We start from the raw sequence: 26,779 nt of genomic DNA, 5'->3' as shown, positions 1-26,779 counted from the left end.
TTGTTGCTAAGGTGTTACAATCTTCCTGGCTCAGTGGCACAATCATCTCCTCCTTGTCCGTCCTCCTCCTCTGCCATTGGTACGTTCTGTGTTGTAATTCCTGCCAGGATGTAAGATGGTGTTCCTGTGTGTGTGTGTGTGTGTGTGTGTGTGTGTGTGTGTGTGTGTGTGTGTGTGTGTGTGTGTGTGTGTGTGTGTGTGTGTGTGTGTGTGTGTGTGTGTGTGTGTGTGTGTGTGTGTGTGTGTGTTTATTGATGCTGCTACAGTATGTGTTCATTAGCTTGCGTAGGATAGCACCAGGTTCACAGCATGAACCAGCTGATGGTGTGAGAAGATGACAGATTATTGAACCTCAGTATTTGAATTACAGGGTGTGAAATTGTGAATATAAACACCTGCGATTTTGCAATAATGTGTATAATGTTTTAAAGGTGTGGTTTACTCATTTATTAAATACATTTGCAGTGTTCTCTAGTGTAAATCAATGCCTTATTTATTCATTAAAATAAATAAAAGCTATGATACACTTGTTTTTGAGATTCAGAAGTTTGCTGGTGCAGAGGTGGACTGAAAACAGCAGAATTGCTCAATATTGTTAATGATATGCACACACATCACTTTTTATTGGCTAGCAAAACACATTCAGCCTTGTTGCTATGTCACCATCACCAACACACTCTCCACTTTCTCTCCTCGCTGCAAATCAATTTTTAAAAGCCCTCCTTTGGGTGGGAGTGAGCCAAGATGGGCGAGGCCATAAATGCAAACGTACAGTGTGACATCACAGTGTGAGGATTTTCAAATCCTAGCATTTCACCATCTATTTTCTATCTGAAGCTAAAGCAGGAGACAGGTGTAGGAGACTATTTTCATGTTCAGCCTGCATGAAAAACTCAAAGTGATCATTTATAATCAGAAATAATAATTAAAAAACACCTTTAATTTAACCTAAAATAAATCATTTCTAATGAAGAAAGAATTTGGGGGCAGAATCAAGAGTCATCTGCTGCACAAGGAAAGACAGGTGATCATGTTTTACCAGTGAAATGGATAAAATAATAAACTACTGGTTCTCATTAACCCTACAGCTAATCAGCCATAGTAAACACACGAAAAGCTAAAAGTAACAGATATGTGGCTAAAAGCTTCTAATCGTCTTCATACAAAATGCACAACCGACACTTATTTACCACTTTATTCTGTGCACTTGTTTGCTTGTGCACACAAATGTCTAATCAGCCTATCGTGTGACAGCAACTCTGCATTTATTCATAGAGGATCAGCTGAAGTTCAACCTGGGCATCAGGAATGGAGAAGAAATTAGATTTAACGGACTATGAACACAACATGGTTGTTGGTACCAGACAAACTGGTCTAAGAATTTAAGAACTTGCTGATCTGCTGGGATCTGAACCCATAACGATCTCTGGGGATTGAAAAACCGAAAACATGATGATGAGGAAGATGTTACCATGTCAATACGGACCAGAACCCTCATCGGGTCCATGACATCAAGAATTAAGGTGATTCCAAATGTAAAGAAGTTTTTTGTGTGTTTGAAATACTTGGGAAAAAAACATGATTCTGATTCTGAAAATGAGATCCAACCTGGTTTTAGTAAGATGGGCCTAATCAAGAGGCCACCATGAACCCAGCTAAGTTAGACTCCAAATAGGATCTTTATGTAACCGCATCCGTTGATGCCTACAGAGCCAGTGCTCCTCTTTGAGCTCCCCCCACATGGCAAAGCTCCTCATCTTATCTCTAAGAGCCCAGCCACTTCTGGAGGTAGATCATTTCTGCCACTCCAAGATCATACTTTTTACCTCAGATCCACAAACTCATAATAGATTATTTCAGACTGCATTCATAGAACTTAACTTATCTTTGATAGTGAAGACTAGAACACTTCCACTGAGATAAACCATGGTTTTGCAGCTGAAGATCAAAGTGAAGGAGTTTGTGGAAAATTAAATATCATCTTTCCCTCAACTCAAAGAGATCAGAGCACTTTTACATTAACTCTGCTACATTCAGCTGCCAGGAAACAGAAAAACTTCAAGAGAAAATCAGATGACCACACACTCCCGTTTGCAAGAAGAGAAGATTATTTGAAGACTAACAACCAGTCGAATAAGCCCTAAAGACAAGATCTCACTATTATCATATAACACACCCTCATCACATCTAAGGTTGTTCCTTCTGCCACGAATCATCTCAAATGTTGAAATAAAGAGATGGATGTAAGATCCAGGATGACCCAAGACCCCTTGATAAACAAAACTGCAACACTCAAAACTTGGATAGTTGGACTCCATCAAACAAGCAGAGAAATCAGCATTTTAGTGAAAACGTCAAAGTCTCAAAGCAATTGTTCTACGGGATGGCAAAGGAAGAATGCACCAGAGCGGTGTCCTTGCCCAGCTCCACAATGAAATGTCCGCACATAGAAATTTCTACAAATGAAGATTATATTTTCCTTAAAGTGGGGACACACAGAGAGCAGAGAGAGTTAACAATGACAGAACAGAAGTGAACTCAGCTCTGGGAAGGGCTACTGGGAGGACAGTTTATGTGGTTTTACTGGATTTCTATCTCAGATTCTGTAATCAAGCACTTTATCTTTTTAATGAAGAAAATAACTAGCCAGCTGATATGTAACAGACATAGAAACAAAGTTGTTCCATAGATAAGAGAAGCAAATGCAACTTTTTTATTGATATTATTAAACAAGTCAAAGGAAATACAAACCTGATCTGGATTGATTAGCTGACTGGTAGGAAACATTTTGAGCATGAATTGGTTGATAGAATAGAATAGAATAGAATAGAATAGAATAGAATAGAATAGACTTTATTAATCCCACAGTTGGGAAATTCACTTGTTACAGCAGCATATGAACTTGAACTTAAGCTTTAATTCACAGTATATATTTTAAAGATGGCCAGTAACCAATCATTTCAGTAACTACTTTGTAGACTTTACTGTAAATACCTAAACAAACCTCTTTCTCCTATTTTCCTTGTACACCACCACTTGTAAAAGTGACTAAATCAAACCGTGATCATCTAATCCAAAAGCCAAACATTTCTGGGGACTAGACATGTCTCTCTTTAAAACCACAGAACAACGTACCACCCTGTCTAACCCTCATTGTTAACAGATCAATCGAAGACCCTTAAGGCATCAGTGGTAATACCAAAAATACAAATCAGAAAAGAAAAAGAAGTAGGAAACTAATGGCTGATAAACAAATGAACTATAGTTTTCTAAATCACTGAATGAGTGATAAAATCTCTAAATTTAAATGGCTACTTACCTTCTATGCAATTCAGTCACGTAACCGTTGCGACCTCTGCTTTTCAGAAAGGATCAGATCAAGCTGGATGAAGGAGAAATGTGCGGCAGTGTTTTTAGACTTTAGGAAGGCATTTGTCTGAGTCAGCTACCAAGTATTACTCAGATAACTTCCTCTTTTCAATTGTCAGAATCTGCATTAAACTTGTTTAGATCATCCCTAACAGGTCGGGCTCTTTATCGTCAAACGTCCTCCTCTCTGCTCTGTTCAACGGGGTCCCACTAGGGTCAGTTTTGGGGTCTCTGCTGGTCAGCCTTTGCATAGATAACTTCCCAGCTGTGTGTAAAGATGGAGACATTATCATGTACTCAGATGATGCAGTTATCTTTGTACATGATAAGTTGCTTCTAAACTTTCTACAGTGATGAACAATTAGCAACTAGCTTGAAGCATCCTGTCTTACACTAAATGTGATGTTTAAACCAACAAACATATAAACATGCCTACCACGTATGTCAAAAGAGAAAAAACAGAAGTTGTCAAGGAAATGAAACATTTTGGAGTTCATCTCGAGTTTAAAAATGCATCAAAACAAAATGTGACTCTGTTAAATACAACATTTATACATAACATTTAGAGAAACAAATAAAAGTCTAAATAGTCCAAAGTTGACGCCAAAGCTGTTTCACACGATCCACCGCCATCTTTGTTGCTTTGATTCATCACAGTGCTAGAGCTAATCCCGCCCACCAAACCATCAGAACGCTGTGATTGGCAAGACACAAAACCACTCTGGCCAATGGTAGACCTGCTGAGGCTACAATGGAGCGTGACTAGAGCAACCTGCTAAACAAAATCTTTAGTTTCTGGTCTGTCTGGAAATATAATTGTGTCATTCCAAGAAAATGTTCAATGCTTTTGTTCTTTTGGAGAATCTGACTTTCAAACAAAACCATCAAACAGTGAGACCAGCTTCATGTCAGTCAGAAATCATTTTACAGTATAATACATATACACGTTACCCCACAACTTAACAATAACATATTTGTAAAACTCAACAGCTTCATCCTGGTTTTTTTTAATCGCGAGACATGTAGCTTACTATTGATTTTACAGTTTTTTACAGACGTTAGGACCCATTTCTCAATACTTGGGTCACATTTGCAAAACTCTACATACAGTGTGCACAGCAGAAGTCTATGTGGGCCAAACTGAGGATCAATTATCATTGCTTTGGCACAAAATGCATTGAGTGACTAAAGCCCCATTCCCATCTGTACCGGGTCGGCCCGGGCCGGGTAGCCCCAGTCGGCCCCAGTCTGGCCCGGTTGTTTCCACACATCCTTGTCTTAAGCCCATGTGGGCTGATTCTACCCACCAATCAGAGGCTTGCTCTAATGGAAGGTGTGAATGGGCTGACTCTACCCACCAATCAGAGGCTTGTTCTAATGGAAGGTGTGAATTTCTTGTCAGCAGTGGGTGTGTTGGCCCTGGTCGGCCTGAAGCAGTACCCCTCGGGAAGAGGGCCGAGAATGAGCCTTGGTTGGCCCGGGAAAATTCCAGGCCACCCAGATATGTAAACAACCTACGCTACCCGGCCCGGGCCGACCCGGTACAGGTGGGAATGGGGCTTACATCTCTCAAATGTCATGAAGTCCCTTCTCACTCAGACACAACAACTGCCAAAAATCATTGTACTAACAGGACATTTTGCACTTGCTTACATACTGTTCACAAAACTGTAAAACTTATGTTGAAAACAATAACATACTGCAAAATCTGAATATGACAGCAAAATCCATTGAAACATAAATGCAGTTTAACCAGCCACAGCTGACTCTAATTGTAGATGAACAGCTGCACAGGTGTTACACTTTCAATGTCATTATAAAAGTAGCCAACTGCTGAATAGGTTTGTGTTGTGATGTAAACATGGACCCAGCCAGAAATGGAGAAGTGGCTGAAAGAGGAAGAATAGAGCCAAACAAATTACACAAATACCATTAAAAATAAATGAACATGAAATATTGACTAATTCTGCATCATGTCTGACTCATTCCAGTAACATCTATTGGAAGTATGAACAGAGATGTGTCCTTGTTTTACACAAGAAAATGTAATGCTAAATGTTGTTAGTGTTTTTAGGTCTTTGTTTTGTGGGTGACAAAGTGTGCTTGTCGGCTGTCAACCTTTGCTAGTGTTCTGGAGGACTGTGTTTATTTGAGACCTGAATGAAGTGTTTTGGTGGTTGTAGTGCATTTTGAATGTGAAATGAACTGTTTTGCCAAGCTGAAACTCAGTTAGGAGAACTGTGTGAAGTGTCTAGCAAAAGTGACAGTAGTATTGAGAAATGGGTCCTAACGTCTGTAAAAAACTGTAAACAGAAATTATTTTAGGGGTTATTTGTTTTAACTGCACTGTATTTTAAAAACAAACAAGAAATAGAAGCACAAGGTCTTTTATGGGAAGTAGATGTTTGATAAGCTATTGCAAACAGCTGGATGGAAACGTTTGACATCATCGTGCACCGCTCCTCCCAGTGGAAGACTGGAAGACAGTGGTGCACCAGGACCAGGGGTGGATTTAGGACTGAAGAAGATCCGGGGCTTAACACACAAGCGTGCGCGCGCACACACGCACGAGCGCGCACTCACGCGTGCGCACGCACACACGTGACACGCACTAGTCAACATCATATTTGTCTTGTACCACATAATTTTTAATCTGAAGCTACATATTAAGCATTTTCAGGGCAGAGTATTGTTGCTGTTAGTGTTTAGTGTGAGATGATAGTAAATATTCCCTTTCTTTCTCCAACAACTTTACCTGATAAGCTAACTATAGGCAAACCAGCAGCACAACAAATATTTTCAAATAAGACTCACAAACCTGAGTCAACACCAGTCTCATCAAAGCTGGGGTTCTGTCGTTGTACTTTTTGTCTAAAAAAACGTCCTTATGTCCATCTTCACTCATTCGTTTCAGGCAGAGAGTGTAGAAGAAGCCGGCTGCTGAAGGGCTTCTTCTTCAGTGGTGGAGGCTCAGGCAGGCTGTATACAAACTACTGCCAGCTGCTCCCTCTCTGTTGGACTTTGGTACTGCATGTTACTTCCACGCTTTAGATCCGGGGCTTTTCATGAAACATCTGGGGCTTCAGCCCAAGTAGCCGGGCCCAACGCCGCCCCTGACCAGGACAATTCCCAGTGGATGAAAATGCGTTCTTGTCTGTGAGACATACGGGAATGTTTCAGTCTTCCTGCAGTAGAGTTGAATTGGCACAAATTTTATAATCCAAAAGGGTTCAAATGAAGGCAACTGGACTTCTTTGGTTTCTTGAAGAGCTTTATCAGTTCTGACTGGAATATGAGAGTCAAGCTTATAAGCTGTAGATGTCTATTATTGTTTAACCCTGATGAGTCGTTAGCCTCTACTCTGAGGGAGTCATTGTGTTGATTAGATGCAGGAAGGTGTGACTTAGACTGAAACAGGAATGAGATTCAAAGCTGCATTAGAGGTCCTGGAAAGGTGAAATCTAAGCCCCCACCCCTATTTAAAGTGGTTTTTTTTTTCATGTTTGACATAGATAGCTTATTTTACTCCTCTCTCAAACCATCTATCTTCTCTGTCCAGAATGTGCACTTTGTCATCTTCAAAGGTGTGTCCCTTGTCCTTCAGGTGTAGGTGGTCTGCAGAGCCTTGCCCTGAAGAGGTGGTTCTTCTGTGTTGTGGCTTGCACTTATGTAATTGTTGTTTAGTTTCCCCGATGCAAAGGTCTGGGCAATCCTCACTACAGTGGACACCATAAGCGACGCCACTAAGCTTCTGTTTGGAACCTCCAGTCCTCCCAGCTGCCTTTTCTCTATATGAGTGGTGTGTGTGTGTGTGTGTGTGTGTGTGTGTGTGTGTGTGTGTGTGTGTGTGTGTGTGTGTGTGTGTGTGTGTGTGTGTGTGTGTGTGTGTGTGTGTGTGTTAGCAGTTCATACTCTGATGGAGATTCTCCAGGTGGTGGGAGTGAACTCGGTATTCACTGAGGGAGATGTTTTGGCAGCCAGACCACCGGGAAATGTCCCGGTGGTCCTGATAGCCAGTTCACCGCTGGTGTGCATGCTGCTCCTTACTTCTGTCTTTTTCCATGTTGTATAATCATGGGGTTCCAAATTTTTCCACAATGATTTAAGATGATATCACAAAAGATGATTAGCATGCTGAATGTAGTGTAACCAACTGTTCAATATGGGATGTTCCTATTTTCCCATGTACTGTCTTTACAGTTAGGCTTTTATTTTGGCAAACAAAAAGGAAGTAAAGAATGAGATCATTTACTGAATATTTAAGAGACTGAAAAGTAGTTTCTCGGTTCCCAAGTTAGTAAAACCTAAAACAGCACTGAACTCTGATCATATCCGATGCTGTTGGTTCAGTATTTAAATAAAACTGTAAAACATGCAGCATCCTCCAAATGCAGTTATGTTTCACTGAGTAACTTTGGTCTATACGAGTTTGTTAAAGGCAGGGAACACCTGCTGGTGTTTCCATGCAGACTGAACTTCCTCTCCAGCTTGAACACGTTCACAAAGCGGGGTGTACAGTTATGGAGCTCAAATAACAACAAGGTGAAGGTCAGAGGTCGTAACTGTGGCTGTTTTTATTTTTCCAAGTAGTTTTGGCACAGCTTGAACATTTATTTGACAGATACCTTATGGTGCATCCGTACTCTGGTAAATGAAATCACACTTTCTGGAATGATGGTATTTGTGTGTCTTACACAGCTCATGAGCAGAGGTCTTCTCACAACCAAAATTCAGAGGAGAGAAGATCTCCAGCAGGATAAGAGAGAGGAATACTGAGGAAACTAAAGCTCTTCAGAGCACTTTGCCGCTTTCTCTCCTCGTTTTCTCAGATTTTCAGGCGTCCTTTACAGGCACTCAACCACGTCACCATCTACTTTAACTCGCAAGGTGGAACCTTCAAGGAGCATCAAAATTGGAGACTTTGTTTGCAAATATAACTCTTTCAAATAATGCATCCTAATAATGACCTCAGGTGCAATCAGTCACATTTGGTTAAAAATGACCTTCTTCGGTTTTTCCAAATGAACTCTTAAATCATTCTTTTACACCACATAAAAACTGGTTTAAAATGTCCTGAGTTACTGGAACCATCCCGCTACCAAACACTTTACATGCATGCATTATAAACTTAAATAGAGTGAATGATTATTACTTGATAAACAAAACTGAACATCTAGGAGAAGGCACACAAGGATCTGTTGTAGCTGCCGTACGTGCATCAGCAGAGACTCTGCAGCAAAAGTGATTACAAATCCATCCCTTGAGTTTTCACCGGGTGTAATTTTGCATTAACGTCTCTGTGAGTAAAAACCAGCCTTGATGTGAAATCGTCCCCTAACGGTGCAGCTCTCAGCCTCCCACTGTCCTCCCATATTACAGGATGTGAGCGTCCACCTGCTCAGCCCGCTCCCCTCCCTTCCACAGCCAGTGAGAGGGCAAAAACTACTGCCACTGAATACTAAAGAGCCCTGAAACCTGCCTTCAGCTCATGGGGGGAAAAAACGCCCTGAGAGGAACAGAACAAAGCTTGAGCTGTGCTGCCTTTCAAAATTCCCAAAACCTCTTCTCTGTATTGATACGTGTGCGTGCAAAATCCATGTCAACAAGTGTGAGGACATGATGTGCATGTGTGAGTCGTACAGCTGCTGCAGTTCTCCTCCTGCACGGTCAAATTCTCATTATCGTGGAACACGGACACAGCAGTGAATTAAGTGGACACATGAGCTCTGATGTCATGTCCTGCATGCAGACAAAGCTCTCTCTGACACACACACAAAGACACACACATTCATACACTGAGCGGATGCTGTCAGATGGCCAGTGGCCAAAGGCAGTGGTCATGCTGGGTGGTTTTTCATTTCTCCTCCACTGTGAGCCGTCCTCGCCATCGTTCCTCTCTCAGTCTCTCACCTTGCTGCCATGCTGCAGTGAACACCCTATCCTGATTCATGTTTAAACCTCCTATCTTAGCTCTCTGGATCACCTAGCTGCTTTCTTTCCTCAATTTCCTTGATTTTCAGACGTCCTTTAACATACAGGCGGTCAACCACATCCCACTCATTACTCAGACCCTTTCGAGTACAGAACCAAGCCCTACCAAGGCTTTGCTGGCTTTGAACCGCTCAAGCGGTCAAATAATACAAAAAATATTTTAACACATGGGGATGCTTCTCAGGATGCATCAACATCTGCCAGATCCTAAAAGGGCCCTAAAGCGTGCCAAAATGTGTCAGGAAGCTGATTTCCAACGATGCTGTGAGAAAAAACCTAATGAAAGGCTAAGACCATCCTGTTTAGAACATTTTCACCTAAAATACCACAGAAGAAGAAATCTCAACAGCTCAGTCAGATCTAAAGACCCAGTTTCAGAACCAACTCGCTGGACCCTGAGACAGCTCTTTAAACAGCAGGTCAAACGCTTGGCAATGCACATCTCATTAAGATGTTCACTAACCCAAAGATGAAAATTATGCAAAATTAAAGTGAATCTAAAACCACGAGGATGATAAAGATGAACATAAATACACTTTGTCATTATTACCTTCTTAAGTTATCATTATAGTTATCTAGTATAAGTTTAAAACCCTCGTTGTCCTTAAGGTGAATTTTAAAACTCATTTTCCTTTTGTTTTTGCTGGTGTGGAAGTCCATAATAATGGCTAAAAGCATCAGTCCCTAACCACCGGGCCATAGGTTGTTTGGTGAAGAGACACAGAAATAAAAATATCCTGCCAAGCAAGCTCAGTGTTTGAGAAGAAGCGCATCTCTGGGGTACTTTTTATTTAAAGCAATGTAACTACTAATGTTTTTGCTGTTGATTAATTTATTAATTACTAGTCATTCACGAGGGTAAAACTGGTCCTGTGTATTTCTTGAAGGGAAGTGGCTTCTTTGATGCCCTGCTTGACGCCAGGCCGTCATCCAAATGCTGAGTCAGCAAACTTTTTAATAACTGAAGTGTGAGTTCTGAAAACATTTGGTCGTGACTTTTTATATTTTACTGAGTTTAATTGTTTTAAATCCTCCTTTCTTCTGTGTTGTACTTGTGAGTTCGTGGTGTTCTTAACGAGCTGGCTAAGAGACACGGCTGAAGACTACTTGGTTAGTAACAACATGGATCAATGAATGGCTTCCTTCAGTGACTCGGGCTGAACAGTAGCAACTTCAAGTGTTTCATGAACACAGAGGTCAAAACAGATATGCTCAAATTAAATATGTATTTAGGCAGAGTGAAAAGTAGGAAGGTGGCCCTTTCTTCTAATAAAGTTAGTTTTCTGCTGTACGTCTTCCCCTAGTCGTTTAATCTGTCTAATCCTAAATTCAGAGTTCTCCCCGACCTTTGGGTCCCACGTTAGCTGCTTCTACAGCAACTCAGTTCTCAAGAATCCACCTGTGATGCATTCTGTCAGTTCAGCATGGGAAGTAGAAAGAACGACGTTGCGAGGACATGATGTAAAACGGATCAGCGTCGCATACAGGCCCTGTTTGTAAGAGAGGAAGTGGCTTGAGGGTAGTTGCAGATTGGCAGACAGGAAGTAAGCGGCTCAGCAGGTTTTATCTTGCTGCCATGGCGATGGCTGCTGAGGGATGTCACCATTGGTATCCTATGTTCAGAGGCTGAACACCACAGGATCATTCATTACAGCTGTTCATTTTTTTGGTTTAAGATTAAAAACGAATGTCCTCACCATAGTAAAGTAGCATGGACTGAGATAGAGGCTGACAGGAAGTTGAGAGGAAGATATCAATCATCCACACCCAAAAATAAATCACTTAGTCGTACTTCACCAACAAAGATGATTAAAACACTAATGAAGTTAAAGTATTCATGTGATTCTTACTGCTTTACGTGTCAAAATGTGACTTTTTTTGTTGTAATAGGTTGTTTAGTTCTTCACTGGGTTGGTGCACAGAGAATAGGATGTTTTCTTCAGCTGAACCCAGAAACAAGTCTTACTGAGCCACTTAACAAAGACGATCTCACCTTGAATGCTGTGGAGGCTAACCTTAAGGCCTGAACGCAGCTGTTGATCATCCACTTTTTCAAACTGCTTGGAGAGTTTGCTGAGCGCACGCTGAAGTGATTCATGCTTCTTGGTCTCTGCTTTTATCGCAGCAGAATACACCGATTTGCTGGTCATCCTCACGTGTGAATGGGTTGTTAATCTGAAGCACGGCTTGCTTCAGCCCATTTGAGCTCCTGACCGGTTCCACAAGAACTCAAAAACACGACACAAGCAGCAGAAACAAAAAGAGATGAAGGCACCTCAGGGTCTCATGCACTCTCTCTCTCTTTAGACCACAAAAGACAGATCACGACAATGCAAGTCTCTGTTTCCTCTGCAGGTTCAAACTGAACTGAATTCACTTCCTTATTTAAGAGTGTGCTCGTCGCTATAGGCTGTTTATGAGTGCTGCACTGAAGAGTGTGAGTCTGCCACAGGAAGGTGACAACAGAACAGGTTCCATGCATTGGGACAGCAAAATCACATCTTTATTTATTCAGCTAAAACGATAGCACCAGGTTCCTTCCACTGAGCCAAATTTTGAGTTTGACACCTGTGTTTAGAGGATCTTGGCCAACTTTGGATCTCTTTAATAACTTTCCATCATTCGCTTAGTTGCACAAAAGGGAAAATATCTACAATATGTACAAGCAGCATGCCTCCTTTCCAGCAAATCTAAGGTTTACTCATCTTCAAAGGTTTACAAGCCACACTCAAACCTATTATATCAATGGTGTCTGTTTACTAAAATCAGTGGAACCTTTTTATTGGGGCACAAAACTGGACTGTGAGGAAAAGAGGATATTTGGATGTAGATGAACCCGAAGGATGGCAGTGATGCAGCTCCACCTACAGCAGACGCGGAGAAGCGTCAAAGAGGAGGAGGAGATTTGTTTGAAGGGGTTTGGCGCCAAGCCAGAGTGATTGCCTCCTGGAGCCAGTTGGTGTGAGAACTCTGAGTTTGTTTGTTTTTTGTTTGTTTTTCAAGTCTGATTAAGTGTATGAAGTCTGACGGAACTGACACAAGTGGGGCAGATAGGAGTAAAACCGATCTGTGACTGGACCGCTCTACACAAAATAACTCTCCCCTCAGGATGAGGATGGTGAGGTAGGAACTGGGAGCTGGATGCCGGTTGTAGGTAGGAGAGGTTGGGGAGGGCGTAATGCTGTGGAAGAGAAAGCCAGATCACGTGAGACACGTAATAGTAAATGGCTGTTGAAGGATGTCAGCTCGAATGAGGGGAGTGTGGAGATTCGGAGGAAGGTGGTCAGGGAGGAAATGAAGATAATATTAGGGTTTGGCAGGGAGGAGGAAGGAGGGCATCTGAGCCTGCTGGCAATATCAGGCGAGATTTGGAGGAAGGTGGTGGAGGTACAGGTGGGTAGGACAGAGGAGCAGAGCAATAAAATCATGATGAATGAAAGTGTTTGTGGCCAAGGTAACACCGCTCCACAAACCAGGGAAGGAGGACTCTAACCCAGGAAGTATAGGCCAGTTGCACTGAGATCAACATTGTGTAAAGTGATGGAAAAAATGATAAATGACTGATTAAGTTTTTTTTTTTTTTTTTGTTGTTGTTGAAAGTAAGCCACTGTTGCCCCGGTATCAAAGTGGATTCAGGAAGGGGAGGAGCACCATGGACCCAGTGGTCTTGGAGGAGGATATTTGGAGAGCTCTGGTCAAGGAAAAATGTGGTGGTGGGGAGAGGAGAAGGCTGGAGGCAGAGTTGAGAAGTGATGGGTGTAGGTCAGAGAAATGTTGCAAGGCACACGTGCTTAAGGGAGAAATGTATCAGTTCATACTCCAGATCGGTAGGTGGCGGTAATGCACCTCACGTTGCTTACCCAAATAGAGGAAGAAGGTTTGTTTGAAGTCCCCACCCTGACGTGCAGTGCGGTGCTGACGGAATCACTCGCGGCCTGTTCGCTTTCTAGATCAGTTCTGCACGGAACAAATACCAGGGACACCCTGTTTTATTACTTTTAAACCCAGTTGGAAAACGTTGCTGTAACAATGGTGTGTGGCGGGTTTACCTGTTCCAAGAACGCGCTGTGTTCACTTAATGTTGTTTACATGGTGAGTAATGGAGGTTAATAGCTGATGAATGGAGTGGCGTAATGCTAACAAGTAGCTAGCTAGCATTTTAGCTATAACGCATAAAGTACTAATGCTGTAACACTTCGTTTCTCATGCACTCTGGTTTAGTTCCACGCGTGATTGGTATGTACCACGTTCTAATAATAGTTTGTTTATAAACTGCCATTGTGTGTTGTAGCTTTGATAGAGGATTAGAAACGTAGGGAGGAGCGGCTATTAGCCTGCTAGCTTCTGTCATTGTGCGCACAAATGTAGTTGTTGGCTCTAGGCTAACAATGGGAAACGGGCAATACTTGCGTAAACAGAAAGCTTTATTTTCGCCATGTTATCGGTGACGGTGGCTGTTGTCATCAGGACCTAATCAGCTCATGCGTTTGCAGTCATATGAGCCGCTAGTGTAAACACTCGGCCCTCTGTTCAGCTTACGTAAACGCTCCATCTTTCGTCAACATTATTGCTCTTTAGCCTTTATGTGCCTATCTAGCTATGACTTCACGTTTGTGTAGGTTTAATGTTGTTGTATAAAAGTGGGATTTGGTTCACCGCATTGTTTTTTTTTCTCCATAGGCCGTCTACCGTCACGTTAGTATGAATGAAACATGATTAAATTATTGCTTTATTAGTCCTCCTGACTCCTAAATGAATAGTTGGCACAGGATTGTTCAGGACTATGTTCCCCTATGACATTATCTAATCAAAGTATTTCACATGACATCCTTTAATTAAAGGATCTGTTGTGTTTTTGATCAACATAGTCATAAAAGCTGTTGGTGCATAATTATCTCATCTTGAACTGTGACTCATTGCCTTCCCGTCAGCATGGCCCCAGTGACAGGAGACTTTGACTTACCCATTCAGGAACCTGAAGCATGTATGCCACCAATCATGCAGTCGGCTGCTGAGTCACTGCATCCCACACACCTGATCAGGACATTTCTAAAGCAGTTCATACTAAATGTTCTGAATCATCTCGTGAACAACTTTATTGGTTTTGTGGTGGTGTTATTTAAAACACTCAGTATGCTGAACATGACAAGGTAAAAGTCTTCATCTAGTGGCTATGCTGAGATAGTTTTCAGAACCTATTGGAGGATAAATGAGCAAACATTTTTAACTCAAGTTCTGGTGAAAACACCACACAATAAGATTTTGCTGTAAATTAAACTTCTATGTGGCTAGTTAGACTGGGTTTGTTAATCAAATTGGGCCTTTATACTAGTTCACATCCTTTGTCATGACCAATGTCCATTAGCTCTCTTTTAAAGCTACAAAGCTAAACTGCAAAACAAACTAGTTTAATGTTTTTTCATGCCTCTTAACAATGTTCTAACATGGTATAGTAAATATTTTGTGGAGATGAACATTTTTTTTAACTAATAAGGAAGTGGTTCTCTTGCATTTGTCTAAAATCCTCAGCCAATAACACGACTCAGTGCAAAACCAATGATTGGACATTAGATTGATGGCCAATGGGAGGGGTGAGAGTTCGGTGACTGTTATTGTTTAAAGGCTAGCTTGTTTAGCTGATTTTTCATTGCAGCATTAATGCTAAACAGTATAAAAGGTTAAGGAAGACATTCCAAGACCTTAGGTGCAGGTCTTTAGGAACCTTTTTTGGCAGAAAAGTTTTACAAACTTTTTTTCGCCCCACTTCTCAAGCTTGTAGATGTAATATAACATTTCAACATGGCCATAAATAATCACCACATATGAACCTTTTTAGGATCCTTATGTTTGTGATAAATGGACCTTGAGTGTGTAATCCGTTAGAAGAATAGGCTTAGGCTCAGAAGGGAGCCCTGAGGAACTCCTCAAGTAAATGAAGCAACAGTCTGAACTCTGGGAAATCAAAATGTGTGAAATGTGTGTATGCTCTCCTTCCCAGCTCCCTATTACTGTAAAATACCTATAAATGTTTCCTCCATTCACTCTAAAAAGTTTCTAATACACAGCAGATTTATTAAGGTTTGTAACTTTTAATTAAACCTAAATTGTATCAGACAGTTTTGTATGTATGAAACAATTGACTGAATAATCTGAAAATGAGCACACACTCAAAGTGGTTACCACTAAAAATGAAACTAGCTATCCTGGTTTCTTCAATTTACCCTTCACCAACACAGTGGCTGTCACGGTAACCGGTGTAGCGGTAAACCCTGGTTAAAAAAATGACAATAATAATAACCGTCTTGTTTTTTTAAATGTATAATATCTCTGCGGATTACCGTGGCTGCGGTGTAGGCGCGGTGACCCTTACCAGCCACCGTATCATCTGCTGAAGTTGCCGGCGGCACATGCGCACTTTGAAATTACGACCGAAACTTTCTTGAAGCTAAAGCTGAAATAACGGCCAAAGAAGGAGACGGCATCGCTCAGGACATTTTTTTATCCCTCAAAAAAGACGAAGTGGGAAGTATGGGCATTTTTTGGATATTTGAAGAATACCGAGGGACAGTTGATGGAAGACGGCTATCCTGTTTGCAGCACGTATAGAAAAAGTGTCTGTGAAAGGCAGCAAGGCCTCAAATCTCATGACACATCTGCGTGACCATCACCCACAACTCTACGGTCAACGCAAGGCAAGTTAACATTAGCTTTAGCTAAAATGCGTTGATCCGAGAATTTGGATTGAGGGAGAAGGCAACGAGTCACTGTATAAAGCAGCTGCAGCGCCACTACCTGCATATAAACCGTGTCGCGGACATCCCCATGTTGAAGTGATGCTATGCGTTACGGGGCTCCCAGGGGCAGATAAGAGTTGGTCTCTCTCCGAGAATAATTATAAATTTATGACATTTTCCCAAATCAGCAAAGCTCACTGGAAGGACACAAACCGAGGACAATATTTTCCTGATATATGGTTTATTACTCAAGTAAGGGTAAAAAAGTATCTGATTAGAAGGCTACTTGAGTACTGAGTATCATCTGATCTAATATTTTTAAAATGATGACATCAAACAGACAAAAAACAAGAAGTTATGGGCAAATATTGGTATTTTAAAGACTAAAGGGGAAAAATGTAAACAAATAACATAATTACAAAATAACACATTTTAGGCAAAATTTAGACACAAACTGAGGACAATATTTTCCCGATCTACAGGGTTTATTTAGTTGTCTGAAAATGTAACACGTTTAAAAAAAATACCGTGATAATACCGAAAACCGTGATAATTTTGGTCACAATAACTGTGAGGTTAAATTTTCACACCGTGACAACCCTATGGCCTATAAACCCTGGAATAGTGTTTCTCAGGTGAGCTTTGTTGTGGAAATGAATCAGAATCCGGTCAATGTGTCCACCCTCTGCTGAGTCCCACTGATTTGTCCGTCCTGCAGCTTGTTGGGCTTCTGCTGATTGCAGTGGCAGCATGGGGGAAAGGGTTCGGCTTGGTGTCGAGCATCCACATCATCGGAGGGGTCATCGCTGTGGGCTTCTTCCTGCTGCTCATCGCCATCGTAGGACTCATCGGAGCAGTGCACCACCACCAAGTCATGCTTTTCTTTGTATCCTTTCTGTGGAGCGGCTTTGACACAATAGTGATGAGTAAAACAGCCAGCTTGAGAGAACCATTATATGATAATTTTCATTTTAATTCTTCATAATTTTGATCCATTGTTGTTGTGTTGCTGCTTTGACTCCCACACAGTACATGGTGGTTCTGTTTATTGTTTTCCTCTTCCAATTTGGAATTTCGTGTTCTTGTTTGGCAATGAACCAAAAGCAGCAGGTGAGCCCACACGGTGTGATTTATAAACAAACATTTTTATTATCTTTTGCATTAATGGTTATGATGATGCGTGGAGCTTTTGCCTGTTTGGTTTTCTTTCCCAGGTGCTGCTCCTGAACTCCACCTGGGGATTGTTGGAGAACAACACCAAACAGAACCTGGAGAATCAGCTGAACTGCTGTGGGCTTTTCAACACCAGCGACAGCTTGCAGCAGTTTAAAGCTGATTTGCAAAGCTGCAATGCTGTAAGTGTTTAACTTCTGTTCTTCAGTTACTCTAAATGAAATAAAAGATCTGTATATGACTGAAGAGTGTAGGAGTATACTTATCCCACTGAGTGTCCCAGTAAGGAGGACGTGTGCTGGGAGCTGATTTCTGACTCAACTGGTGAACTGCTGACTCATGCTGCTGAACACGTAACACTTTTTTCTATGTTTAGTTTTGATTTGTTTTTGTTGTTGTGCATTTTTGTCTCCAGCAATGCAAAAACAAAGGCACCTGTTCGCTCTGCGGGGAAAAGATGCTGAATCATGCAACAGAGGCTCTAAAGATCCTCGGGGGCGTGGGTCTCTTCTTCAGCTTCTCAGAGGTGAGAGTCCAACTCCCAAACACAACAAATCCCATTTAAATGTGTGTGTGTGTCCCTCTCTCTCTCTCTCTCTCTCTCTCTCTCTCTCTCTCTCTCTCTCTCTCTCTCTCTGTCTCTCTCTCTCTCTCTCTCTCTCTCTCTCATTGTCACACGAGAGAGGATCGGAGGAGGCTCCTCCAAACCGATGCCCCAAACACACATTATTATTTTCATAATTTAAATATTTCTCCTGGAAGCGCTCAGTCAGACTGAGTGTTGTGATGCCGGGAGATCTGGTCTTGGGGAGGGGGCGGGGTCAATGATGGCGGCTGCAGCGTGATCGTCTGTCTCTTTTATTTAGGGACACAGAGAAGTTAAAAGTAGAGAGAAATAGAAGATAGAAATTCTTGTTCCACTTTATTCTTTTGTTTCTTGATGATAAACTGATGTTAAATTCAGCTTAAAGAGAAACTGGGAGGAAGCTTTGGTTCATTTTAGGTTACAGGAAGTCTGTCTCCTATCTGCTCCTCCAGAGACGGCATGCACATGAGGGTTACACAGGACAGGTTAGTGGAAAGGTTTGTAGTTAGCTGGTTAGTGAAGGAGATCCATCAGCTGGGTAATTTAATCCTAATCCAGCCCACAGCCTTCTGCTGGTGTTATTATCAGAAAGAATAAAACACACATCTTAAATATTATTAGAAGTGTAGAATTTGTTTTATGTTTTATTATTTTCTGCATCAAACATAACTTGATTCATTCTCCAACATTTCAGAAATGAACCACTGGCTTCAAATAAAATAACAAACTAAGTCAAACATTTCATTTGGTGTTATTTCTGACACCCTTCAACTGCGGCATAAATATTTGACTCTAGAGCTGCTCAGAGACGTTAAACACTCATATATGAACCCATTATGTATTTTATTATTACATTATGTGTCCTGTAGGTTTTCAGTACATTTTTAGATTTTGTGAGTTTTTGCAAAGCGTGTTTTTCTCAGCCTGAGGCGTGGTGTTGAACGAGGAAACAGATTGTTTAACTTTGTTAAATCTTCTTAAATGTTTAAAATGTTTTGTCCTAACCTGTTAATGGAGAGCTTTTGAGGGATGGCAGGTTGTGCCACTTACGTTTTTGATAAAAAATAAATAAAAATAAAAAGCAATTATCTGACATCTTCTATTTATCGATTAAAACAAATCAATATGAAATAATCGTGATGCATCGGGATATCGAATCGAATTGAATCGTTGACCAAATAATCGTAATCGAATCGGGAGACAAGTGAAGATTCGCACCTCTATCATTCAAGATTTCAGGCTACTACTAGACAATCATGAATTTGGACATGAGGCTGGTGTGTCCCCATCTTTTACTGTGTTAATTAGATTTTTAACTTAATCGCCGTTTAGCTACAGCGTTGATGCTTCTTTCCTCTAAAGTAGAAGCAACAAAAGCAGTTCTATGAATTCAGAGTATACATAGGAAAGCGGAGCTATGTACCTCCTGAAGATCAGAGTTTAGCACCAGAGGAACGGGAAATACACACCTTTAACTTTAGTCACTAGCACAGAGGAAAATATCTGATTTACAGTCTGTTTTTGTTTTTCTCTCAGATCCTGGGCGTCTGGCTTGCTGTGCGCTACAGAAACCAGAAGGATCCACAGGCAAACCCAAGTGCTTTCCTTTAGTCTTCCCCCCCATCGCAGCGCAGGATGTGCAGTTTTAGACACCCAATAACACACATTAAGAGGCAGGCTTATAAACACAGTCCCAGCAAACGCACCAACACAGACTGGACGAGACCACTCGGCACCTGACCAACACTGAGAAACGAAATGCACAACATTACCGAAGACACCCCACCTGTCCTCACCTGGAAGCTCGTGAATGATAGGACAACTCGTATTTCTGGTAGGTTTACCTGTTAGGCCCTGATTTGAGCACAGGTCTGCTGTTTCACAGGTGATGAAAGATCCCTGCATGTGTTCTGCACCCGCGCACACAATCACATCCCACATGCCAACTAGTGACTGGCAAAAAATAACCTGTATGCACCTTGAAGTTTCCCTCCTGTGAGTCGTGTCGTGTCACCACCTTACTGATGTCCTGCTCTGGGCTGAGCAGGAGAAGCCTGGTGTAACGTAGGTCTGAAACACGTCTGTTTTAGTTCCCACATGTCGGAGAGGCCAGGTTAGTTGTTGCTAGTCATTGGGTTTGGGATATTTGTGAACTGTAACTGAGCCAACTAACATTCAGATGCCACAGACTGCAGCCTTGTACATAGTTTCATTTAGAACGCTGTAGCTCGGACACGATTCTGGATAGGTCCGCCGTTTCGTCATCCACACTTTCTGTGTTGAACACAGTATGTTTCCGGTGTGTTGCACAGTGACGTGGTGTAGTTTAGGTTCTGGTTGTAGAAAAGTGGAATGAGTTGTTGCCACATGTGTAACAGGAATAAATCACAAATAAACATGATCATGTGTTTGTTTTAGAAGGAAAATACCCGTTTTTTTCGGATGTGACTAAATCTTTTTGAGATGTTAATTGTGAGGATGTGCTTCTTGTTGCAATCATTGTTTTTAAATATGGAAGCAGTGAACCTTTTCTGCATTTTATTTTGTGATGTCTGCATTTTACATTTATCAGTGTTCAATACTTTGTAAATTATGCTTGTTAAATATTTTCTGAATCTATTTAAGTTTTATGCACATTGAGCAGATGTTGTGGTGTTGATGTTTAATTTTCTTGATGTTAGACATTTGCTGTTTATAAATAATAACTTTTTGTTGCTCTTAACCTGAAGGACTAACAATCTGTAATGAAATGTCTTACTTGAACCTGTCATCTTTGCTGATGTAAGTTGTGTGCTGCTGGTTTGGAGTTCTCGTTGATGTAAACGAAACATTCTGACCGATCTTACGCCGTATTCATCCTGAATTCGTGCACATGTTGTTGAAATGTGTCTTCAACTTTTGAAACTTAGTTTTCCAAATAATAAAACTTCAAATTGCAAATGATGTCCCTTGAGTTTGTGTTCGACTTTTAATAAATATTGAGATCACAACTGCAGCCAGCTAATTGTCTTTGACTGGTGGTTGATGGTGCGTCTGCACAAAAGCCCCACACTGCCACCTACTGGCAGGATGCAGGCTGACTGTAAACCTAGATGAAATCAAATAATCTAGAGCAGGGGTGTCAAACTCATTTTAGCTCAGGGGCCACATTGCGAGAAATCTAGTCCCAAGTGGGCCGGACCGGTAAATTAAAAACAACTTCAGATTGTTTTCTTTGTTTTAATACAATCAATATAAAACAAGGCCGGAGCCTGAGGACAGTGTATCCAAAATAGTACAAGTACAACACCTGAAGTGTATTTGAAAATGTGAAAAAAATAATAAAAAACATTCCTTAGTGATTCAAAGAGCTTTCAGATCACGTGACTAGATCAGTTCCATGCAGCACTTAAAGTATATTTGACTAATTTTACTTAACATCTTTTAGCTTTCACCAGTACATCAATATTAGGAGTCACATCCTGAGTGGCGGCCAACTTCAGGATGTGATTCAAGTTCTTGTGTGAGCCTTGAGCACAGCTTTGTTTTATTTATACTCATTACAGAGGAAACTTGCTCACAAAGATAAGTTTATTTTAACTTTACATTGTAAAGTATGAAAATAAAGTTTACACAACCATGTCACGGGCCGCATTTAACCCGCTTGCGGGCCGGATCCGGCCCGCAGGCCGCATATTTGACACCCCTGATCTAGAGGTTTTTCCTCTCTAGACCTCTGAAGATTCATCAGAGAAAACGTCATCTCAACATGTTTGGCCGCAGCTGTGGATCCATCAGAGCGATCAGCCGTCTTACTGTTTTAACTTGATAAACTGAAAAGTAATTTTTTTTTATAATTATGTTGTAAATTTTAAATTTGATGCCTAAAGGTAATCCTGATGTTAATCTAATCCATGAACGGAAGGGTTTGATGTTTCAGCTCTTCAGCAGGATCACTCAGGAGCAGACCACGTTAACTCTCTAAAACCTTCATGTTTCTCAGATCTGATGTGTTTTATCGCCTTAATGAAGATGCCTTCATTAGCAACCTTACATCACCTGGAGAGAATAAGCTAATCTGAGTCTAATCCAAATCAACCTATTTTATTGGACATGATGGTCTCTAGATTCTGGGAACGGGGTAAAGACCCTGACATGTTCCACATGATGCCAGTACAGAGCGAGCCAAGGCCTTTTGTTCTCCATCCAGCTCTGCTTTGACACGTCTAAAGGACTTACATGCTCAGGTGCCTTTTCCTCTGACTGCTATCTCAGAGAAGTATTGCATCCCAGTTGGGGTGTGGATGGTACTGACACGGTAGATCTAAAATGAATTCTCTCTGGATTCCATGTGATATTCCTTCAGAATGCCATTAATCCTCTCAGCAGGGATGGAGCCAGAAGGAAAGTAGCGGCGCTGTGGAGACAGCAGAAGGAGAGCTCAAGTACACTCTGATAGAAAAACAGCGTCAACGACAAGGAAATTATCTTGATACCTTTCAACCAAGGTTACGCAGGTTAAGGTTGTTGGTTCTGTGTAGAACTCTCCATCATCGAGACTGCTGGTGTTTCATAGTAAACCCCTGACTCTGAGGTTCTGGTGTTTCAGAACCTGCAGCATATCTGCAGATTCTGTCCTGCCAGCAGGACCTCCTGAGTGTCCATATGCTGGGTGTATTAGTTTGGAGAAGCTGTGGAGAGTGGCGCCAACAGGGATGGCCATCTGTCCTCTTACAGATATAGCATGGGCTCCGCAGACCCATGGAGACAGGATCTTAGTATCTGGTCCCGTATATCACAGGGAATGGGTTTTACTCGGGCTTTTTCCAGAGGCTGGATTAATTAATTAGGTTTTCAGCGGAGGAGCTACATCCAGATCAGCTTTAAGCTTTAGACGCGTTATTCAGTTCATCCATCAATCATATATCAGAGTTTAGACTAATAAGAGTTACAGAAACTATTTTCAGTTTCCACCCATGTTTGTTTATCAATAATAATCATGTTAATGAATTAAGACTTGGGGTACCAATACACAGTAGTAATACTATTTAGAGTACTCACTCTGTACATACACACATTAGTACTGAGATGCATTTTATGCTGCTACTAGATTTTGAAATTGGTAACTGGATAGTCCCTGCTACTCAAGTGTCACCTTGCCTCCTTGTTTTGACCTACAGTGGATCATTTAGAGGATTCTCTAGGATGTGCATTTTACTCAAGCACAATTTGGACTATTTTATTAGCAAAGTTATACCAAAGCAATAGTTTTAGCAGAAAACATTTGAAATAAACAAGAAAAATTACTTAACACACGGTTTATTCCTGTGGACTAACACTAATGATATTATATTGAGGTAACAAAATGGTAATTTTTTTTCTGTTTGGCCCAGTACCAAAGGAACCAGTGACCAGGTCCAGAATCTGCAGCTTGTTGGTCCGTGATTCGCACCAGTTTCCTCTAGTTTTTCTTCTCCTTTGTCATTGTTTCAGTTTCACCCGTAAACAATCTGCTGGGTCACTTATCTCATCCCTTGGGATGATCAACATCTTGTAGCTGTTACTTTTATTGACAGAAAGGATCCATAGCTGAAGCTTTTTATCAAATGTTCTGCAGCTCTCAGTTCTGTGTCACACTTTAGCCACTGCTTAGTAGTTTAAATTATATATATGTGTGTGTGTGTGTGTGTGTGTGTGTGTGTGTGTGTGTGTGTTTGTATTGAATGTCACATGCATAGGAGTGAGTTGAGTAAATGAGTGGTTTTGTGCACATCAGCAGCTGCCCTTTGTGAGAAACAGGAAACATGTTTATGTGGCTCCTTCCTGCTGCATCAACACATGGAACAGGACGTCTGAGCATGAACCTGGACTGTTTTAATGGAGCTGTTTCTGAATTCCTCTCACAGTGCTGCGAGGAGACACAGGAAGGTAAATCATTCTCATCAGTGAGGAGAGACAAACAGGTCAATATGGCCTATCAATAATGAAACAGAGCAGGATGTATGTTGTCAGAACTCTCTGAAGGCCAGCACAGGTTAAAACCAAGGCTTGGGTGGTTTAAACAGTTCAAATTCCTTAATGGACAAAAGTTTTTCTACACAAATTGGAAACAAAAAGGGAAAAAAATGTAATGAAAATATACTTGAGTTGTTTTGTTGATGCATCCTTTGGGATTTTAAGACACAAAAACAACAAAGAAAGAAAATACTTTATTTATAGATCACAAACAACCAGAACAGTTAGAAAAACTTTTGTTATCCTGGCTTCGATTTATAGTATTCTTCTCTCATTAGTACTATTCACACTGTCCGCCTCTCAATGTCTGTAAATAACTAATTCTAGAAGGCTTTTAGTTTTGTTTTGGTAGAAATATCTCAGATATGTTTGCAGGCGGTCCTTCAGGCTGCTGCTGGTAAGTGAAACGGTTTAAACCTGTGATGTTTTAGAGACTGGAGTTCTTTAACGCTGCACAGATCCTCTTTGTGACCCCACCCATACTAGCTGTTAGCTCATCAATCCACCCAGAATTAAACTCTTTCCGAAGCAAATCCAATGGGTCTGGATTTTAAAGCTTCTCTCTCAGCTCAGTAGTTGTGCATACATTTTATTTTAACGTTGGTTGTTACATTTTATTATTTAACATGGTGTAGTTCTGACTCATTTCATTTCTGACACAAGCTCCACTTTCTTCAGGTGAAGAATTAACTCAGAGCTGACTTTCCTTTCATGATCAGGCTTCCTTTATGACACCAGCACCCTATGTGGCTTCAACAATCAACTTATTTTTTTTTTTTGCTCTAGCGTATACAAATTTTATTTTAGGGGAAAAAAAGACATGAAGGTTTTTGTTTAGAGGACCTTTTACTGTACCGTTTCAGTGACTCGAGGTTTCTCGACCCACCACTGTCAGTCAGTTCATGGTGACAAAATGCAGAAGGTAGATTTCGCTGTGTTCAGACTAACAGTTAGTCTATCAGGCAAAAGCTCTTTTGTCTACAAGGAGAGGCAACCCACAACAGGTGAGATGGGACTTTCTTATAACTGTAAACCAGAAACACAAGTAGCGCCTAACACATCATTTAACCATCATGCATTGCAGTTTTCACAGCTGTTATGAAAATATTCCCAGTCTGCTTTGCAGCTTCAGATCACAGTTAAACACATGGTGTCACAAATGAAGTTGTAATTTTACTTGAAAATATTTGATGCCGAGTTTTTTGTTCTGAGTCCTCATATAACACCAGTCTGAAGAAGTTCTGCTGTGGGGTGCAACTGCTAATGCTAATGGTTAGCTTCTACTAGTCTGGACATTCTCCTCTGTTTCCTGGATGCTCAACCAACAACATCCGTCCTCGTTGTGAGTCAAGAAGGGTGAGTCCATGATCTGTCAGGAGTTTCAAATCCTAGAGTTTCACCGTCTATTTTCTATTAGAAGCTAACGAGGAGATAGGTGTAGGAGACTATTTTCATGTTCAGAAAAAGTCAGAGTGATAATTTTCAACAAATAAAAACACTTTCTCTGTGAAGGACCTCTTTAATAAAGTATTGTGAGAATTTGGTACCTATAGCTTTATCAAAGTCCTGATAAGATTGCTGAGTGCTGGGGTGGATCTGTGTGGATGAACGGAGAGAACATAGCTGTGTGTCTGTAGAGAATGCTGTAAACTGACAGCTTTTGTGGCTCACTGATCAGAACAGCCATTTTGGGAACCAGCTCTGATGAAACTAATCAGAAGACCATGGTAAGGTGGAGAAGAGGGGACAGGGAAATAGAATGTTAGGGAAATTATGTTTACACTCAATTAACCATAAATGCTGATTCCCCCCCCCCCCCCCCCACACCCCCACACCCCCCACCCCATCCCCAGCACAGTCCTGGAGTAAAACAAGCCTTCCCACACCTTGTAATCATGTATTACTCCCTCTGGCACCACTGTTTATTTTGGTTATGTGTACTGGCATCTTCTTGTCTGGATATAATCTCCTGTGGGAACATAGTGAGCAGAAGGAACCCAGTCCCATGCTGCTCTGATGGTCAGAAGTCGATAAACAAATGATCAGGCTAATCTCCATGATACAAACACCGCTGAGAGCAGTGCTGAAAATGCATTAAGGGGGACCGCCACAGCAGCTGAGGCCTGCCACGGATTCTGAAAACAAGAGTTTTACCTTAAATCCACCCAAAGCAGAACACCAGTAACCAATCAAGATGATTGTGACGGGATGTTCAGGGAATTGTTGCTATGAAGCAGAGAAGAAGAGAAACATCATCTCTTAAAGCTGAAAATGAGACCTCAGCCTAACAATATGATAACTAACCCTTCTGAGCCTGACATCACCACTGAGGTTTCAGGTTTAGTGGAGCGTTTTACTAACCGATCGTGTTTCTGAATGGTATAGATGCACCAGAGTGGAAACTGAGTGTGTGTGTGTGTGTGTGTGTGTGTGTGTGTGTGTGTGTGTGTGTGTGTGTGTGTGTGTGTGTGTGTGTGTGTGTGTGTGTGTGTGTGTGTGTGTGTGTGTGTGTGTGTGTGTGTGTGTGTGTGTGTGTGTGTGTGTGTGATGGACTGGAGACTTGTCCTGTGTCTCTTGCTTCACAGCAGGAGACAGACATCAGCTCCCTGCGGGGATAACTGATCAGAAAGTGAGTGAGTCTGTCTGGCTCTAAAATCTGTTTGACATCTTTTTTGTGTCACTTGATTGTTTAATTATGATCTGTGTTCACTTCGCAAACATTTCTGATTCTTATTTTAATCATTAACTTTAGAAAAATTGACTTTAATCCCTTTGATAATACTATAAAACTTTTCATAAATTATTCAGACTTTAAGAGATGATTCTGTGACGTTAGACGCTTTTATTTTGGTATGTTACATTTTGTTCATAACTGTGATTTATATGTTCAGATTTCAACATTTAGATGGAAGTTTTTGGCCTTTTGACATTT

At 41.2% G+C, this 26,779-nt stretch overlaps 2 protein-coding genes across 2 annotated transcripts in view; one reads left to right on the top strand and one right to left on the bottom strand.

The window, feature by feature from the left end:
* The window catches only part of agap2 (ArfGAP with GTPase domain, ankyrin repeat and PH domain 2), a 34,786-nt gene extending 23,076 nt beyond the window's left edge, over positions 1-11,710 (bottom strand). Inside the window, exon 1 of the mRNA XM_015968192.3 lies at positions 11,354-11,710. Coding sequence (XP_015823678.3) covers positions 11,354-11,510 — 157 coding nt within the window. The 5' untranslated portion in view covers positions 11,511-11,710. The remainder of the gene's footprint in view (positions 1-11,353) is intronic.
* A 1,545-nt stretch (positions 11,711-13,255) lies between these two features.
* Positions 13,256-20,254, top strand: tspan31 (tetraspanin 31). Its single transcript, XM_015968193.3, has 6 exons — positions 13,256-13,452; positions 16,813-16,980; positions 17,124-17,204; positions 17,309-17,449; positions 17,683-17,793; positions 19,390-20,254. The coding sequence occupies exons 1-6, from the start codon at positions 13,390-13,392 to the stop codon at positions 19,462-19,464; spliced, it is 639 nt and encodes a 212-aa protein (XP_015823679.1). The 5' UTR covers positions 13,256-13,389; the 3' UTR covers positions 19,465-20,254.
* Positions 20,255-26,779: the final 6,525 nt, after the last annotated feature.

This window comes from Nothobranchius furzeri, chromosome 15 (genome assembly GCF_043380555.1).
Source record: "Nothobranchius furzeri strain GRZ-AD chromosome 15, NfurGRZ-RIMD1, whole genome shotgun sequence".
NCBI lineage: Eukaryota > Metazoa > Chordata > Actinopteri > Cyprinodontiformes > Nothobranchiidae > Nothobranchius > Nothobranchius furzeri.
This window is presented reverse-complemented; position numbering and strand designations above follow the sequence as displayed.